General features: G+C 35.4%; 1 protein-coding gene across 8 annotated transcripts in view; it reads right to left on the bottom strand.

The window, feature by feature from the left end:
• IL1RAP (interleukin 1 receptor accessory protein) overlaps window positions 1–12410 on the bottom strand; it is a 175347-nt gene that overhangs the window by 18107 nt on the left and 144830 nt on the right. For all 8 annotated transcript variants that reach the window (XR_008547192.2, XM_054681334.2, XM_054681335.2 and 5 more), the window contains one exon: window positions 1158–1307. Coding sequence is in view for 7 of the 8 variants with exons in the window: in XM_054681334.2 (XP_054537309.1) it covers window positions 1158–1307 (150 nt within the window). In the remaining variant the exon portion in view is untranslated. The remainder of the gene's footprint in view (window positions 1–1157; window positions 1308–12410) is intronic.

Here is a 12410-nt window from a genome sequence, read left to right as displayed (position 1 = left end):
ACTATTTGAAGATGTAATTTTGAATGTTATCTGATATATCCTCAACTCTCATCTTACAGGTTGCTTTACAGTGGAAAAAGAGTGAGGTTTGTCCCATTCAACTGTAAATTAACAAAGCCAGAAGGTAAATCATAGGTACTGGCAATTAACACTGTACAGAAAATTTCAACTTCCTGTCCAAGCCTATCACTCATTAATATCTTAAAATTACAAATTGAGCAAAACCTTGTGAAACTGCCTGAATTATTTATATCTGAAAAGAACTAAAATTAAAAATATAATTAGATTTAATGGACCAATCTTTCACAAAGTTGCTTAATTAGAAAAATCACATCTCATTAAAAACTATCGATTCCGTGTTTCTTCCATAAGCCTACTGAATTAAAATCATTATGGGGTGGACCTACGAATTTGTATGTTTAAATGCTCTATTCTTTTCACTAAGCAAATTTGCACTAGAGCTGTGCTTTTTAGATGTTAACGTACACATGAATCACTTGGGAATATGGTTTAAATGTAGATTCTGAGTCAGTAGGGGCTAGGTCAAGATTCTTCTTCTAATAAGCTACACGTGATGTTGCTGCTGGTTCACAGATCTCTATCTGAGTACAAGGAGTGTGGATCAGCACTGTCCAATACAGCAGCCATGAGTCACGAGTCTATTGCTCACTCAAAATGTGGCTGGTTTGAATTGAGGTGTGCTATAAGGATAAAGCAGAATACATTTTACATTTTGAACATTTTTAGTACCAAAAAAACACTAAAATATCTCATTAACTTTTTAATATTAATTGCATGCTAAAAAATAGTATTATAAATATATTTAGTCAATTCGTTATTTTTACTTGTTTCTTTTTACTTTTACTAATGTGGTCACTGGGAAATTTTAAGTAGGTAAGTGGCTCGCATTATATTTCTATTTGGAGAGTGTTAATTTAGACCGACTCACTAATTAATCCAAGAAAATAGAATAATAATCTTCGGAAAGATTTTTAATAGCAAGGGCTGAAATTAAAGTTAATCTGCTTAAATCTTCCAGTTAATCTAGGTTTTTCAAATCAACATGTTTTCTTTTTTTTTTTTTTTTTTTTTTTTTTTACAACATATGTTCTAAAGAGGACAGTAGAAGAGGTTTATGTCAAATTTCTGTTACTTACCTAAAATGGTTTCATCTGTTCCAAAATGAGCCCGGTAAAATAGGACCATCTCTAGCCAGTAAACATGGTAAACAACAATGAGAATCACCACTAGCAGGACTGTGGCTCCAAAACCACAAGCCAGTTCCACTGTGTATCTTGGAGCTGGCACTGGAATGAACAACAAAGAAACAGAATTGATTTCTGTGTGGTAACCACAGTGACCCACCATCCCGGCAAATAGCTGGATAAGCCAAGCAGCTTAGCTATGCACCTGCCTATGTATGAACAATCAGAGATAACATTGTAGAGTTTAGCACTATTTTAAAATACTAGATCGTGTTATATTTATCTTTTTGTTTCCAGCACCTGGCATAGAAGGTGTTTTTTATTTGAATAGTCTTTGACAATATATAAATTAAAACAGAATCATAACATCAGGAAGGGCTTAGAAGGTCATCAAATTCAAGTCACAATTTGACACCTAAATCTCCTTACAAATATTTTTGAAAATTATCATTCCATCCTTGGTCCATATCTTGGGATGGAGTTCTCATTGCTACCTGAAGAAGTCCACGGTATTGGTAGTATTTTAATTGTTGATGCAGCTGATTTGAGTAAAAATCTTAATATTTTTCCACTATAGTTTCATTCTCTTGTCTAGTGTAGTATGAAAGGAATTTAATTATCTTTCCTTTCTACTTGGAAACAGGCCTCAAAAACATTATTTTCACTGTGCAAAAGCAAAGAACATCCACCAGATGCTGAATATGCTTGGTTCTGGAAGTTATTTCCCGTGTTCACAGTTCTTCAGTACATATTCTAGAGGTGAACTTGCAATATCTGATTGTGAACAGATTTCTGCATTATCTACTTATTTTTTATATTTTAGGCACCTTTGCAGTTTCTTTGGAAGTATCGGAAATAGAGTGCGGTAATTCTCAAGTACTTAAAAACCAGATCTTAACTCATTATCCCTATAATCAAGGTCTGTCACAACCAAATTACTAACCACCTTCCTTCCTTTCTCATTTACCATTGCTTTTTCATCAAAAACATCAGGAAGATTTAATATGATGCCCGTTTCTCATGCTGTGACTTCTGGCTGGAAGTCCTTTCTCTTTTTAGTTTCCAAGTCTATGCTCGAATATCATTATTTTATAAAAGCTTTTATAGAATAAAATTTTTATTGCAACCTGGCTCTCCCGTGTAGAAATTTTTACTCTTCCCTTTGTTTATCATTTGATTACAGCATTACTTATTATATTGTAATTTGTCTACAGGTCAGCTTCTTCTCTCCCTCTCATTAACTATACCTTTACAGTCTTTCAGGTAGAGATTATGTCTTTTTGTTCCATGATATCCCTAGAATGCCTAGTATCTCAATGAACATTTCCACATATAAGATTTTACACTTCTGGGATATTTAGAAGTTTATTACTAAATTATGTTTCACAATTTTATTTAGTTGCTTTATTAGCTTGTGATAATGAAGTTTAAGTGTTTGAAGGAGGAACAGTATATTTACTGGGTCTGAAGCAGGAGTGGCTTAAATTGTGTATTAGTCAATTTGATTATTATCTATTGACATCTACCATTTGCCAGAAGCTTCTGGGGATACAATGGTAAATAAGACGGAAAGGGTCTCTGCCCTTTTGTGGCTAATATTCTAATTCAGGGCAGTAAATATGTAAAGAAATAAATCAGCTGGTTAATTTTAAATAGTGATTAGTGCTATAAGAGAAATAAACCGTGGTAATGTGATAGAGGTGATTGAAGGGTGGGACTGGGGCAAGGGCGGTGTACTGCATAAGGTGGTGAGGGAAGGCTTCTGTAAGCACCTAGAACATTGTAGATGTTAAATGTTTGCTGAGACACAGCTTAGAAGAATCTCATTCCAAGCTGGAATTGCTGTAGAGGCTCCCTGACTCCAAAGTGCAGGGATCTTTGAACACCATCACGATGAAGCTCAATTATTGATCATACAACAGTTGAAATAGAATCACGTTTATGAACCTTGAGAGCTTGTTTGGAGGTTCTAGCAGGGGAGCACAGCTACTCCTATACCCTTGACAAAAGACTGGTCCCCCTCTATTGCAGATGGTCGTCCTCTTCCACTGAGTGCGCAGCTTCGGGAAGGAGTCACGTGAAGCAGTGAGGGAGGAAGGGGACACCCGCTTAGCCAGACAGATAAGCTGAATCTACTCTGGTGATCAATGGGGTGACAGATGTTGCAGGCAGATCAGCTTCACATCCAGGAAATCACTTTTTAAAAAGGCATCTATTCAAAGCAGAAAATGGTAAGCAGCCTGGAGCTGAACCTGAAGTTCTCTTATTAAAGGGCGAATCATAGAGTTTTGATTTTATTATCCTAAACTGGGGATATTAATCCTGCCACAGGTATAGCCTGGGACTTAGCAGTGCAAAATTATTACCAGGTACTCTTGTACTCCTTCCATGAATAATGGCACCTTAAAATAAGAAAACTCCATCATAAATTCCAGAAGCTGTGTTAGTGCAGTTGCTGAAAGTTTAACTAAGATCTATTTGGATAGCTGGCATGAAAATCACTGTGTCCTTGGTATTTCTGAGTACGTTATGTTAACAGTACAATAGGGTAATTTCCACTGTTATTTTCATTATTTGCTCAGTTATTTTGGCTCTCTCTGGATGAACATTTTGTAATGGGGGTGGAGGTTGTTGCTGGCTGCACGTACCTGAAATGGATTTTTGTTAAATGCCAATAGAGAGCTTGCTTAATGACCGAGAGATCAATTACCCTCATAAATTTCCCCTGCCTCATTCGTTTTACTACTGCCCATTTTATTTCTAATGGGGCATTTTAATTCTGTTTTGTGTCATACAGTCATTTGTCATATTTACAGATTGTATTTTGTAGAGCAATCTTGATAACAAGGAGTCATTAATGCTACTTAACGTATCGAACTCTTAAATAATCTACTAGCTGGATTTTCTAAATAGCTTAAGTCACATGCAAGAGGGACATAAAGCAGTGCTGGCTTACAGGGAAAGAGTGACCCTCAGACTACATTTGCTGACTGCCTAGCTGGACCCTCAGGTGTTTTGACAAAAAGATTTCACTCTGATGCAATGCCAGACTAAAGAATTTCCTATCAGAGGCCGGGCACAGTGGCTCACGCCTGTAACCCCAACACTTTGGGAGGCCAAGACCGGTGGATCACCTGAGGTCGGGAGTTTGAGACCAGCCTGACCAACATGGAGAAACCCTGTCTCAACTAAAAATACAAAATTAGCCGGGTGTGGTAGCGCATGCCTGTAATCCCAGCTACTCGGGAGGCTGAGGCAGGAGAATCGCTTGAACCCGGGAGGCGGAGGTTGCAGTGAGCCGAGATTGCACCATTGCACTCCAGCCTTGGCAACAAGAGCAAAACTCTGTCTCAAAAAAATAAAAATAAAAATAAAAAAAGAATTTCCTATCAGAAAGACATGATGTAATACGACCAAATTGGACTCCTAAACTTCTCTCATTGATTTTACTAATATTCTGATTCAGGATGTAGCCAGATTTAGCTCCCTGATGGTTGTTAGTCCTTAAATCAGTATTTTTTCCATCCCTTTTGTAGTTCAATGTAAATAACTGGCTTCAAAGCCCAAATTTCCAGGTAACCACCTTGGTTAGCTCTTGGCATTTTCCCTGTTTTGAGTTCTTGCTCTACAATCACGTTTCTCTAGGAAATCTGAGTGATTTCCATCATCTTTATTATTGCAGTTGGAGCCTTGCTATCCACTGCATATCCCAACTAAATGCCAGCTGCTTGCACCTCCAAGTGTTCCCTGACACAGAACCCATGGCTACTCCGTTCTAAATTGTTGGGACTGATGGATAATTTTTGGAACTGTGGTAATGACCATTCTCCTGAGTTGTAAACAAAGGGAATGCTTTATTAAAATTATGATAAACCAGAGACCTATGACTAAATTAACTCGCAGATGTTACTGATTTGGCTATTATAGTGTGTTAAAACATGTGCACTTTGGACTTGAGCTTCTGTTCTTAAAGGAGTAACTAGTCCTGGACTAGCCTTCCTTCCATATCTAAAATACAGTTTGTAAAAAGTTGGACAACTGGTAACACAGGAATGTGATCTGTGAGAGAAAAGACAAAAAAAAGGTAAACGCTACGATCACTCTGGCTTTTCGATTAAAGGCACCTTTTAAACTGTGGCACAGAGAAGGGAAAGCCAAAATGAGAAAGTGGTCACACTGAGTTAAAGAGATAGAAATGAGAGTTCAAGGCCGCTGTTGAGTCAGATTGCATTTATAGAGAAGAGAACTATTTAGAGATGGAACTCTAGAAATCTGCACAGGATTATCTCGAGTCTTTGGCCAAATACAAAGCTACACATATTTAGGGGAATACTTTAAAAGGTTAGGCAAAGAATAGCTGGGAACAGATCAACTCTAGGAGCACATGAAGGGCTGTGAGACAGTTGGGTACAGGCCACTCAGAGTGAAGAGACTGTGTTTAGCTCCCCAATATTAATTAGACACTTCAGGTATGACATGCTTTAGAAGTAGGTCCAATCTAACCTTACAGAAAAGGCTATTTTAGACCTGCTTTAACAAAGATAAGATGCTTTTTTAAAAGCAAGCAGTTATGCAAGTAATTTAATTACCCGCTAAAACAAAATTTAACACTGTCTTACAAAATTCAGAACTCAAAATTGTAACATCCATAATATCCAGCATATAATTTTTAAAAAGCTATATAAAAAAGCAAAAAAGTCTATATTAGCTAATAAAAAGACAGCTAATCAAAACAGAACAAAAATTGACAAAAGTGGTGGAATTATCAGATAAACACCTAAAAATGAGTATTCTATGTGTATTTGTTCAATTTTTTTAAAACCATGAACATTGTGAACAGCAAATAGAAAATATCAATAGGGACCTTTCAATGAAGATACAGAAATTCAAAAGCTAAAAAATACAATTCTGAAATAAAGAAAATGCTATCGATTAGACATCACAAAGAAAATGGCCAGCATACATTGGAAACTACACAAACACAGAGCAGGGAAAAGGATGAAGAAGGAAGAAATAAAAATAACGAGAAGATCAGTGACCTGTGGGGCACTACTAATTGGATAGCAGTGGTCTATCCTAATTTCAACTGGAGTACTAAAAGAAGAGAAAGAGTGAGGGGGAAAGCTAGACATATTTGAAGAGAAAATGGCTGAAAATTGTTCACAGTAAAGGAAAAATATAAACACATAGAACTGAGAAGTTTAATAAACTCTAAGTAAGAAACACACACACACACAAATGACACCACAGGCCATCATAATTTGATTTTCAAAATCAGTAAAGAAAAGGTGATCTTAAAATCTGCCAAAGAAAAACATATAACAAATACATAAAGGGCACAAAAATAAACAAGAACAACAGCAGCAACAAAAACTGCCCCGTTTGCATTTTAAATAATATTAGCCAGGAGACAATGGAATACCTTAAAGGGCTGAAAGAAAAGAAATAGATACACTTTCAACATATCCTGTGAAAATATTGACAAAGGCACCAGAGAAACATAATGAGAAAGTAAAAATCTTTCCAATTAATTGTGCTGGAACAACTGGATATCGGTATGAAAGGAAAACTGAACTTCAATTTCTACTACACACTATTCATGAAAAAAAGAAAAGAGATGGACTATAGGCCTAAACAAAGGTGAACCTTCCTGACTATGGGTAAGCAAAGCTTTCTTAGAACACAGAAATTAATAATCATTAAAGAAGAAGTTAATAAATTACATCTCATAGAAAATGAGAACCTCTGCTCATTAAAATACATCATGAAAAAACAAATTGTCATGCAACAGACTGGGGAAAAGTATTTGCAAAACATGTGTCTGACAAAGGACTGGTATCCAGGACAGATGAAGAACTGCTAAGATTCAATAATAAAATCCAAACTATTTATAAAATGAACAAAATGTTTGAACAGTCACATCACAAAAGACATACAGATGGCCAATAAGCACATGAGGTGTAAGTGCTCAGTATTTTGAGACATCAGGGAAATGAAGAATTAAACTACAGTAAGATACCACCATACACTCACCTATAATTGCTAAAATGAAGAAGGCTGACAACACCAAATCCTTAAGATGTAAATATGTTGACGGTGGAATATAGAATGATATAGCCACTTGGGGAAAAAAAAAAGTCTGACAGTTTCTGATAAAACTAAGTCAGTAATTCCACTCATAGGTATTCATCTCAGAGAAGTAAAAGCGGTAGTCCATTAAGAAACTTGGATAAGAAAGTTCACAGAAGCTTTATTCAAAAGACCCCAAAACTGATAACAACCCAAATGTTCACCACCCAGAGGATGAATAAACAAATCATTCTGCATTCTTAAACAAAACAAAAACAAAACAAAACCACTCCATGGCAAACAAAAGGAGCGAATGCCTGATACACACAACAGCATGGGTGAATATCAAGAACATTTGCTGAGTGAAGGTACAGTTATACAGTAGTGCATTCTGTATGGGTCCACATACACAGAGTTCTAGAATATAAAAAAAAAAACTATTCTAAAAAAGGAAATAAAAACAGTTGTATTGTTTGGGGAGGTGGGGAAGGTGGGGGTAGAAAGGATTGACTGATAAGGGGAAGAATGTTACTTTCTGGTGATGGTAATATTCTATATCTTAATAGGATATTAGGTAATGCATATATACGCATTTCTCAGAAATTATCAAATGGTACACTTGAATTATGTAATTTGTTACTTTATGCAAATTTTACCTAGAAAAGAAACCTACAAATAAATATTAAAACACTGATAATGATAAGGAGCTTAAATGTTTACTGATGTCTGCATCTGCTTTGAAATGTATCAGAAAATGAGATGGATTGATGTACTGGCAGAAGAATGAATAGACGTGATAAAGCAAAGATAACCAAATGTTACTGGTAGGATCTAGGTAGGCTGTATTACTGCTCACTGTGTAATTCCTTAAAATCTTCCATATATTTGAAAACTTTCTTAGTAAAGTTTTGAAATATAAAAATTAAAATGAAATAGGACATTTTCAGATTAAAACAAAGCTGAGAGAATTTGTCACCAGCAGATGTACCAGAAACATTAAATAGTTCTTCAGATTAAAATGTTACCAAGAATGGGTAGTGTCAGAAATAAAAAATAAGCAAATAAATTTTAAAAAAGATCAGTTCTTAACTTAATAGAAGACAGTTATTTAAAGCCAAACTTTCACAATACATGGCGGTACACTGTAATTCATGCAAAACCAAAATGTATTATAGCACAACACAAAGGATGGGAGGGAAGAAATGGCAATACGCCATAGTAAGTTTCTCATAAAATATGTAAAGTGATTAATTCAAGATAAACTGATAAGTTTAGGAAAAATATTATAAACTCTAGAGGAAACAAGACAAAACAAGCCCCAAACAAAAAGGAAGAGCCAAAAGCTCAAAAAAGTGATAAAATAAAATACAGTGAAAATACCAATTAGTCTAGAGGAGATAAAAATAAAGACAGGTGGACAACAAATAGCAAGATGGTAAACTTAAAGGCAGTCATATTAATAATTAAAGAAAAATGGATTAAACATTCAAGTTAAAAGGCAGAAATGATCAGATTGGATCCAATACCCAATAATATGCTGTAAATAAGATACATACATTAAGTATAAAGTATAAGTATAAAAGCATAAAGATGCTGATAGGTAAAATAAAATAATGGAAAAAACATATACTAATTATAAGAAAGCTTGCAGTGAGCCGAGATCGCACCACTGCACTCCAGCCTGGGCGACTGAGCAAGACTCCATCCCTCTACCAAAAAAAAATAAATTAATTAAAAAAATAAAAAAAAAGAAAGCTGGAATGGCTACATTCATATTAGACACAGAGTATTAACAGAGAAAAAATGGACATTTCACAATTTAAGAGTCAATTCATGAAAAAGACATGTCAATCCTAAATAAGCATGTATTAAATATCACAGTTCCAAAATACATGAGACAAATACTGGCAGAACTGAAGAGAGAATTGGAAAAATCCACATTATATGTAAAGATTTCAACACCATTCTCTCTTTTAATAACTGAATAACAAAGTATATTGGAAAAATCAGAAGGATATTGAAGACATGAACAACACTGACACCAATTTTCTTAGTTGACATTTACTGGACACCACACTCAAAACTACAAAATATATGTCTTTTTCAAATGCATATCAAACATATCAAGATATTCATATGCATATCAAGATAGGCAGTCTGCAAATACTTTTTTTTTTAAGTACCAATAAGCTTAAAAAGAATAAAATCATGCAAAGTATGTTCTTTGGATGCATCAGAATTAAATAAAAGATTAGAAATTCGAATCAAGTGTGCAGCACTGCGGCAAAGCTCTCATTCCCCATTCCCTCGGTTTTCACAGACACCTGGAAATTGAACCTGAAGGATAAGAAAAGGAAGGCTTGTACTAGTTCATATACACAGCCAGCACTGAGTCCGGAACTTGAACCCAGGTCTATCTAGAACAAAAACCTATGTTTCTCCACTCCATAATGTAGTTCTCTCAGGTAGTTCTAAGTTGGAGATACCTGCTCCCAGACTTTTTTTCTAATTTTTTACATTAGCTAAATTTAAATGACAATATGAAATGTTACAAATAACTATCAAGAGTGAACATAAAGCCAACTCTAAAATTCAAATGAATTTTCATATATAATGTAGTAAAACCATCTGGAAAATTCCAAGCGTGTTTAAATTAAATAACACACGCTGAAATAACCCTTAGGTCAAAAAGAAATGAAGACAGAAATTAGAAAGTATTTTGAACTTAATAATAACAAAAACTCGACATTTCACCATTTGTTGGATTTAAAGTAATCCTATGAGGAAAACACATAGCTCAGAATACTTACATTGGAAAAGAAGAATTACTTAAAAATCAGTGATACAGCTTATATTTTAGGATGACTGACAAAAAGAAAATGAAGTGCAAAGTATGCAAAAAGAGGAAAATAAGTATATGAATAAAGTAAATAAAATATATAAACAACAGAGAAAAATCAATAAAAATATGTTCATTGAAAAAATTAGCAAAATTGAGAAACCCTTATCTTGCCTGATGAAGGACAAAAAAAGGCAAAACACCAATTACTAATATCAGGAGTGACAGTGGAACATCACTAAAAATCCTGCAGACATTAAAAGGATAATAGGAAATAATCTAAAGAAAAGTATGCCAATAATGTGACAACTTAGATGAAATGGAAAAAAATGCCTTGAAAGCCAAAACTGCCACAAGAAGAAACAGAAAATCTCAATAACTAAAAAGGACATTGAATTCATAATTAAAAGCTTTCCCAAAAAGAAAACAACGGCCGGGCACGGTGGCTCACGCCTGTAATCCCAGCACTTTGGGAGGCCTAGGCGGGCGGATCACGAGGTCAGGAGATCGAGACCATCCTGGTTAACACAGTGAAACCCCGTCTCTACTGAAAATACAAAAAATTAGCCGGGCGTGGTGGCGGGCGCCTGTAGTCCCAGCTACTCGGGAGGCTGAGGCAGGAGAATGGCGTGAACCCGGGAGGCGGAGCTTGCAGTGAGCACCGCACTCTGGCCTGGGCGAAAGAGCGAGACTCCGTCTCAAAAAAAAAAAAAAAAAAAAAAAGAAAACAACAGGCCCAGATAGTTATATGAGTAATTCTTTTGAGCAAGAAATAATACCAGTTTTACCCATAGGCTTTCACATAATCACAAAAGAGGGAACATTACCCAGCTCAGGTAATGAGACCAGCATAACCCTCACATTAGTCACAGCATTACAAGAAAAGAATACTACAAACCAATATTCTTCATGAACAAAGATATGAACAAAATTTGGTGAAACCCCATCTCTACTGAAAAGAAAAAAAAATTCGCTGGTATGGTGGCGGGTGCCTCTAATCCCAGCTACTCAGGAGGCTGAGGCAGGAGAATCATTTGAACCCAGGAGGTGGAGGTTGCAGTGAGCTGAGATCGTGCCACTGTACTCCAGCCTGGGCAACAAGAGGGAAACTCTGTCTCAAAAAAAAAAAAAAAAAATTCTTAACATGAACAAAAATCTGTGACAAAATATTAGTAAATAAAATCCAGTAATATATAAAAAGGACAATAAATCATGACAATATGAGGGTTTATTCTGGACATGCAAAATTGGACAAACATTTCAAAATCAGTAAGTATAAATCATCACACTGACAGATTAAAAATAAAAACATATAATTCTCTCAATAGATCCAGTTAAGTATTCAACAAAACTCAACATACTCACACAAAAAAAATCTCGGCAAACTGAAAATGAAAAAATTGCTCATGAAAATAAAGGTCATCTACAAAAAAATCCTGCATATAAAAACCTGAATGCTTGCCCTCTAAATTTGGAAACAATGCAAAGATGGCTGCTCTCAAAACTTCTACAGAACATTGTACTGGAGGTCCAAAAGAGTGAAACGGACAGTAAAAAGTTATTAAAGTTATGAAATTTAGAAAGAAAGAAGTAAAAATCTGTTTGATGATGAGTGACACAATCAAGCATATGGAAAATCCTAAGAAACTAAACAAACAAACCCCACCCTAAAGTTCAAAAGGTCAAGGTCAATATATACAAATCAATTAATTGCATTTTCAATGAACAACTGGAAAATGAAAATTTAAAAAGTACTATTACAGGCCGGGCGTGGTGGCTCACGACTATAATCCCAGCACTTTGGGAGGGAGGCTGAGGAGGGTGGATCATCTGAGGTCAGGAGTTTGAGACAAGCCTGGCCAACATGGAGAAACCCCATCTCTACTAAAACTATAAAAATTAGCCGGGTATGGTAGTGGGGACCTGTAATCGCAGCTACTCTGGAGGCTGAGGCAGGAGAATTGCTTGAACTCGGGAGGTGGAGATTGCAGTGAGCCGAGATCACGCCACTGCACTGCAGCCTAAGTGACAGTGAGACTCTGTCTCAAAAATAAATTTAAATAAAAGTACTATTACAATAGCATCAAAAACAAAATATTTAGGCATACATTTAACAATATGTATGCAAGGCCTGTACACTCAAATCTAAAGGAAAAAATGCTGAAAAAAGTTAAGATCTAAATAAATGGAGAGATATATTATATCCATGGATTGGAAAATACAGTATTGTTAAGATTTCAATTTTCCCCAGACTGATTTATAAATTAAATACAATCAAAATATCAGCAGGCCTTTAT

The sequence above is a fragment of the Pan troglodytes genome, chromosome 2 (assembly GCF_028858775.2).
Source record: "Pan troglodytes isolate AG18354 chromosome 2, NHGRI_mPanTro3-v2.0_pri, whole genome shotgun sequence".
Classification (NCBI taxonomy): Eukaryota; Metazoa; Chordata; class Mammalia; order Primates; family Hominidae; genus Pan; species Pan troglodytes.
This window is presented reverse-complemented; position numbering and strand designations above follow the sequence as displayed.